Source organism: Nothoprocta perdicaria, unplaced genomic scaffold (genome assembly GCF_003342845.1).
Source record: "Nothoprocta perdicaria isolate Ctin4 unplaced genomic scaffold, notPer1 scaffold_20, whole genome shotgun sequence".
In the NCBI taxonomy this organism is placed as follows: Eukaryota; Metazoa; Chordata; class Aves; order Tinamiformes; family Tinamidae; genus Nothoprocta; species Nothoprocta perdicaria.
Genome location: NW_020455205.1, coordinates 4,797,331 through 4,805,295, shown reverse-complemented (window position 1 = coordinate 4,805,295; position 7,965 = coordinate 4,797,331). Strand labels below are relative to the sequence as shown.

The 7,965-nt window shown below is 36.1% G+C and overlaps 1 protein-coding gene across 1 annotated transcript; it reads right to left on the bottom strand.

The window, feature by feature from the left end:
* Positions 1-671: 671 nt before the first annotated feature.
* Positions 672-5,655, bottom strand: LOC112946244 (retinol dehydrogenase 8-like). The gene is made up of 6 exons (XM_026038040.1): positions 5,141-5,655; positions 4,024-4,185; positions 2,944-3,123; positions 2,121-2,214; positions 1,532-1,715; positions 672-905 (listed from the first exon to the last, which is right to left on the bottom strand). The coding sequence occupies exons 1-6, from the start codon at positions 5,235-5,237 to the stop codon at positions 672-674; spliced, it is 951 nt and encodes a 316-aa protein (XP_025893825.1). The 5' UTR covers positions 5,238-5,655.
* Between the last annotated feature and the right edge of the window lie 2,310 nt (positions 5,656-7,965).

Below are 7,965 nucleotides of genomic sequence, written 5' to 3'. Positions count from 1 at the left end.
CGGCCCGCGCGGGGCTCCCGGCAGGTCAGAGCCCGCTCCGGGCTCCTGGCGCAGGAGCGGCCCCGGCGGGAGCGCCGTCGCGCCGCTGCTTGGCGGTGGTGTTTTGGCGAGAAACGCAGCGTAGGAAGGAGGGATTTTATTTAGAGAACCTTCAGCAAAACCGCTGCTGTCCTCAAGTGAGGCAGCAATGCCCCAGTGCCGCTAAAGCAACATTCATAATACAGCATCATATTAAGATATTCTAGCTCCAACTTTTTAAAGGAGGGAGGAGGTTTTTTTTTCCATGTAGCAAAGCATGGTGCTACTGTGATCAAGGGAATACGCTGCTGCTAAGCAAGGTGATGAAATAGTTTTGTTTTGAAATCTATAATTTACATACAGTACACAAATCAGGCTATGTTACATGCTAGTAGGTGAAGAAGATCAGATTCATATTAAATACAGCAGCTTTGGTTAATGTTCACTATCCCATGAAAATACATTTGATCTTCCATGGGCGAGAGCTAACCTAACTGACCCTGAAGTTAGAGGATTTCACTTTCAAGGCTCTGGAAAATGTAAAGTTTAAAATAAATTACTTGAACTGAATATCTTAGCTAAGCTTAAACAACATCCTGAATGCCTTTTAAACCACTGATATTTTAGTAACCGCATACTGTTTGAAGTGGCATTTATTGGGAAGGTTTTCCCAGGTCAAAGCTCTTTCTACTTCTCCACCGTAGCAGTTTGATAAAGTTAAGACTTGCACTGAAGACTTTGTCATGATGAAAAACCATTTTGTAGAATATATCAATGGGTAGATCTCCGTTGGGATCTGCGTACTTCAGAGTCGTCATCGGAGTATACAAGGTGTTGGTCTGATGGCGAAAAGGCGGATTTTCTGCAAGAATTATCTTTACTGTATGCTGCCAAGAAGGAGAAATTAAAATTTTAAAGAACTTTATCAAAATAATGATGTAAAAATGGTTTTCAGTTACACAGAGGAGGCATGGAAGAATACATTTTGGAGTTGTGCAAAACTTCATATGAAATTTTATTAGAATTTAATTAGTATTTTAAAACATTTTTAAGCCCAAAGTACTTTTTATTACTTCCAAGTCCTATTTCTGTTATTCTGTACCATGGTGATGGCACCTTTCACAGGCATCCTGAATACTCCTTCAAATTTATACCCGTGTGCCCACAATAGTCAATGTCATCTCCCCCTCAACCTGCCTGAACTGTTCAGGGCTTTCTGCAGAAAATCCTGAACACCAGAAAACCTCTCCCTTTTGGCCCTTGTTGGTCTAGGGTACTGAGCAAACTTCACAGTGATGGAGGGACAGCTCTAGTGAGGTACCTCAAATAACGGTAGGAAGCCCACGTTGTACCTGGTGACACTGCGGAATGTCCCACCTTCACCAGGTAATGCCCAAGGACATCTGTGCCCTCAATGCCATTTAAACTACAATTCACAATTGTCTCTCAAATGCTCCAGTATTCCTGAATGCCATTTAAAATAAATACATAAATGAATTTGTTGGTGAGTTACCTCTGCAACATCCTCAGCACTTTGTCCCAGGCTCTGGAAAATTTGTTTGTAATTTTTAAGGTAAATGTTAGTAAACATCTCAGCCGTTTCCTTGTCTGCAGCTGAAAGATCCATTTTCATTCCATCTTCAAAAACTTTTCTTTCAAACTCTGTGACCACTGGGCCTGGTTCGATCAGACTTAACCTGTTCAGAGACACACTTATCGATCCTTCTGATATTCTCATATAGTTTTGAGTACATGTTAGCAAGTGGTATGCAATGGTAAATTCTGTAATGCTGATTAGCATCTAATGCTAATGGTAACTAGCATCTAAACTTTAACAATTTGTTTTGTGTGAATGATGTAAATATTTCTGTGCCTTTTGTGATGTAGTTTATATGGGTTCCTCAAATTGTTTCTCTTAGTAGTAGTAGGTAGTTTTAGGTAGTAGGTAGTTTTAAATGTTTATTCTGAATATATTTTAAAATATTTTTAATATATATATTATATATATTTATATATAATATATTTTAAATATATATATATTTATATATAATATATTTTAAAATAATTTTAAATATAGTTTATATCTGTGATTCAATACTTACTGCAGCTTAAATTTGAGTGCCTGTATAGCTAAACTTTCGCAGAACCCTTCCACAGCAAACTTAGATGCAGCATAAACATCATTAAATAGGATACCTGATGGTACAAACAAAACATCCTGAGAATGTGATTGTATGCAACATTTTATACCATTTTATACCAATATAGTATCAATATTTTAGTTATCTTACTAATATGTTAGGTTTAAGAATCTTGCATTTTCCCCGAATTAGTACAGTCAAAACCAAAGAGAAGTCAGAGCACAGCTACTTGTTCCTGAAATTACACACTATAAAGTTTTAGGAGATTTCTTTTTTACATGTGATACAGCCATTTAGGACATGATCAGATTTCATCACATTATCTTTGTGCAGAGTGTAATAAATGTGCTTGCATTTTCTCCATAATCATTTCCATCAAGAAAAAATAATACTATTATTAAATCTTATTTTGTAGAGAATCTCTTAACAGTTGTGTTTGGGGTAAAAACTGATAGCCTTACCCCCATTAAAAAAGACTATCCACTCTGCAAGTTTTGATGTTAAAATGTCTTGAGAGTAGTTTCCTAGTAAAATGCTACTAAGATAATATATAGATATAAAATACCTAAAAAATGTGTGTGTGGATACATATATATATATGTGTGTATATATATATATGCACACAAAGGAGATCTAAGTGCTATACTTCTCATTGTTGGAAGCTGAGACTTACAAAGTGCAACAGTTGGATATGCTATGATTTTTTTTTCAGGTGAAAAGAACCAAATTTTAGATTTTGAATACTGAACTCTTAGTTTTAAACAAAGAAACAAAACATCTTTACCTTGTATTCCCATAACACTGCTTATTATAACTATATGGCCACTCTTTCTCTTCTTCATGTCAGGTAAAATCTCCTTCAGGAGCCGAACCAGTCCGAAGAAGTTGGTATCCATTACGGTTTTCATTTCTTCTATGCTCTGACATTCAATAGGTCCAATGAGTCCCATTCCTGCATTGCTAACTGCACAAAATGGAAGGCATGACAGTGAGCAAAAACCTCCATAAACATTAACTTGTGATTTTTAATGGATAGCATTTGAGAACAAAATCAGAGTGCAAAATAAATAATGAAGACAGAGTGCTTATACTGCTAGGAAAACTTTGTGAATATACCCATCATTTTCATTTTTCTTTTAAATTCAATGTTAATACATAAGTTAAAATTAAAATTTGCTATCTTTTTATCTTATATCTGATTAGTCCTTTCTGTTTAAATAACAAAAGTATTATTGGCAAATGAGCAAAGAGTGATCTATATTAGTTTACTGTTCAGTACTAAGAAGCTACAATCAATTCTCATAGGAACGCACAAAAGTCTTCAGATGGTGTAAGCAACTTTGATCTTACTAAGATATTAACATTTATTTTTACCAAAATAGTATGAAAACACTTATTAAATATATAAAATAAAACTATAATTGTCAATACAAACCCAGAATATTTTCATTTGCATTGTTTCTTTTAGTAGTTATCTCCCAAGTAGTATAACTTTCTTGCTATAGGGGTCTATTGCTTTGTTAGTAAATACAGCTGTGCTTCATCTAAACAGCAGAAACAGTTTTGTGTGTGAAGATGGGGATTTACAATTAGTAAAAACTATCATCTTACCACAAAAAGCTTCTTTTCTGCAACCACCTTTCTCCTCGTTAAAACTGGGAAAAAAACCTTACCTCATAAAAGCCTAGTCAGGTTAATCCACATATGTCTGCATAAGCTTTAAGGATCCTGAATAGAATGCACTATGTAAATATCATTACTTTGATCATTTAAAAATTGCACTAATGAAACTTCCCCCAAGCATACAGAAGAATATCAAACAGAAAAGTGATGTCAGTTCATAACATACATATCCAATACTTGCCTAAAACATCAATCCTCCTGTCAGGGATACTGTTCACACAAGTTCGAATGGACTCTTCATCACAGACATCCAGCTGTTTGATCTCCAGGGTTTTGCCCAGCCTGGCACCTGCAGCCTCCTCGAGCGGCGCTCTCTTGGCCAGGTTCCGCATGGTGGCAAACACTGCAACACGCCAGCAGCACCGGCCATCAGAAACACGGCCACAGAAAAGATCTCTTTTCTACGGAGCATTGGCATATGTTGCTTTCACAACTACACCTTAAACACCAGCAACATAAATCAAATAAAAACTTGAAGTAGAAAGGTTGCTGAGTGATTTTTTTGATATGTAAATATATCTTTCAGGTACTGTATGCATTTTTTTTTAATCACAGCCAAAATGTTTAGCAGATCAACTGCGATTCTATGAAAAATTGTAAGACATCTGCTTCCTCTAGATGCTAAAGTGCTTTTGTAAGGTACTTATCAAAATAGACGTTACCTTTATCATTATTCTGACCTCATTACCCTAACAATTATGAAGCTGCATCCAGTCTCCTAGCTGTAAAAGACAGTGAGAATAACTGTATGGCACTGAATGTCCACATATGCTGTATTTGCCTTGTTCTCCATTTTCAGTCATAACAAATATCCCATTTTGGGGCAGACAAATAATTTCCAACCCTTTTGTTTACCCTGCAGCATTGGAATAATGAAATGTTCTTTAAATAAAAAAATGCAGGTTTATGAACTTAAATCCATCTTTTTGCCCAGAAACTGGCACATACATTTTGTTCAATGAAAGTTTTAGTAGTATCAAGCAAAGCTAGCTGGAGTCCTTAATGTATATCCACGCACCATACTTCAGACATTTACAATTATTTGTTTTTTATATATGTCCTTTTTTTTTGTAATCAATTCAACTAGGTGTTCAGCTTCAATACAGTTACAGAAGTAACATATGCTTACAGAAAGCACTGTCATCTTCGTTGCACTTTATTTTCTTGGGAAAAGGGACAACTAATAAGAAAGGTATCACAAGATCAAAATCAATCACTTCTGTTCAATCACAGGGGAAAAAAAAAAGTTATTACCTCAAACATCCTTTTATAAAAACAAGTAACAGAAAAATCTTTACCTTTAAATCTTTTCTGTTCATCTCTTGCCATTTTTACAGCTAAGGCCAGACCAATTCCTGAGGAACAACCTGTAATGAGGACATTTCTTCTTGCCATTCTTTTCGCTGAGCGGAACTACCAAGAGTTCTTGCAACTCAGAGGCACAACAGCCTAAATGTAGCTGCAGCGTAATCGGCCTTTAATGCTATCACCAGCTTTCCTGAGTCAACAAATCTGAAAATGCACACCTGGACACTGCACGATTAAGGAGATAATCTCCATCTAGGCAAAAACAGAAGCAGATGCTCCTGCCTGAGTTTATAATCCTCATTATCACCATGGAATAGATTTAGTAAAGTTTTGTATTAAACTTTGAAATGAGACATTCATAAACTACACAGATGTTTTACAAGCAACTGGCAGGGAAAGTCTTGCCACGATTACAATCTGTTTGTAGTGTTGAGTTCTCCAGGTACACAAAGGGGAAGTAAACTGCACACAAAACATTATCCCTTTGGTCAATATGTTTAGGCTTCCTATACTTGGAGCACCCTCTCCATTTTTTTCCTGCAACAGAATGGTGTATGGATTTATTCTGTGCTTTCTTACAGATGATTATATAAATGCTTGCACCTACAAGTCGTGAAAGGCTTGAGAGAAAAGGCAGATTGAAAATGCATTTAGAAAGAGACAAATTGTTTAAACAGATTGCTCACTTTTTTTTTTTTTTTTTTTTTTTTTTTTGGCCCTATGCCCATCCAAGAATAGTGGCCAGCAAGACCTTGGCCAGGCCAGCTTTGCACATCCTCACAGGCACTGAAATCTCTCTGAACGTTTTCTATTCACCAACTGACAGGCTGCAAAAATAGAAAGAACAAAGCACACACACTCTCCTCCCCCACCCCACTTCCAAGCCAGCCTAATATCCGGCTGTTTCAGTCTTGCAGAAAATATTCTACAAGCTTCAGATACAGCCCCCAAATAAAGCAGCAGGGCAGCTGGACTGGCACTTTTGTGCAGCTCACCTTTGATACACAGTAACCGTAGACATGCTACAATGCAGAAACAAAAATCAGTCTCTTGTGAAACTTCATTCTTTTTCTGGAGCTCAGGATATCTTTATAAGCAATTAGCCTTCTCTATAGCACTCAGCTAACTGCAATGCAATCTGTTATACTGAGAAAAATACATTCCAAGAGTCAAAGAGCCCATGTTGCAAGAGTTTAGAAGAATGAACTTAGTGTTCCAAGGTTCCTGTAAATGAGAATTGGGTAGCAGCTCAAGAAAAGCAGGACTCTGTGGAAATATTTCACTGAAGTGACAATGTTAGGAAGAAGATTCCTGTTTTCCACACACAGGCATATACACTTGGACAGTTTAACAAGTGGAATCATTAACTTCTCAGGAAGGCGGCAAAATAACCAGACAGCATCCCTAAATAATAAGAAATTTAACTATGATTCCACCTACTTATCAGGTTTGACAGCTTTACTCGAGAAAGCAATGTCCGGATAAACACTTTCAGTGCAAACAGTATTTAGCTGATTCAGTTATTAGGCAGAAATGCTTCTGCTGCTCAGGCACATTTATATTTAGTGCGCTCAGGAGGGGCAAGCGAGGCTTTATGCAACGACATTAGTGGAATTCTGCTATGATGCAACTGCAGTTAAGGACAAAATCCTTGGAAAGGATTAAATATTCCTTTGCTTTAAAAAATCAAGCTGAAATTTGGCGCATAGATTTCTAGCCTGAAGGCAAACTGCTTTATTTAAAGGGGGTGAGGCAGGAAGGAGGAATACTTTAAAATATTTCTTGTTTGTTTGTTTCAATTATTACACTGGTCAACTTGATTCTAAAGTTTTCAATTTACTGTTATATAGAAAAATAAATGCTCAACCTGAAACACATATGTAGATAAACCAAGTAAACCACTTTTTGCTGCATCATAGTTTTCATAATGGCAAAATAGATTATGCAAAACTTCAGAAGCACATAAACTAGATATGTGTATCTTTATCTTTCAAAAGTAACAGAATGTGTGTGTGGTGCTGTATAACTACCAAAAGCAGAGCAGCTACAGTGTGAGTGTATTTCTGTAAGTGGTGAACAGGACCTACCATCTGCTAGAGAAGATGGCATTCCTCCCGTTGTACAGTTACTGAAATACAAAAGCCAGTTATGCTACATCAAAATATCCTCTAAATAACCAAACATAATTCAGGCTTAATCTTTAAATTGTAGTACATTCATTTTTCTTCCTCCTGCTTTATGTCAAGTAGCTTTGCTAGTATGATTTTATGAATTATGTATAGCATGATTTAATGTACGGAAGCCATGTGTGCATTACTTGCACTCAGTTCAGGCAATGTCAGATTTCCCTGACTCTTTCATAAATACAAATGTTAAGGACAGCCAAAGCATTTGTGTATGTGTAATACATCTAGAATGTGTAATATGTGTGAATGTTTAACACATTTGGAAAGCTAGCAAAAATTATCTTTTGGAATGCATGATTATGATACTACTTTATTCAAAGTAGCTTTTGTATGTACTCTTCTGAAAACAAAAGAAAACACACAAAACAAACACCAGGTTCAGCCTTCATATGCCCATTTTATACCTTTTTTTTTTTCTTTTTTTTTTAACCTGTGAAAGAAATCACCAAGAGTAAAGCAATCAGATTTTACCAGAGTGTCTATTTATGGTTTTGATCAAATCAGTCTCCTAGAATATCTCACAAACCTGTCAGTTTTAATAAGATATTGTTCCTGCTCATTGGATACGTACAAAAAGAAAGAGAAATACTCCAGATCAAAAACTATAAATAAATACCATTGCACTGTTG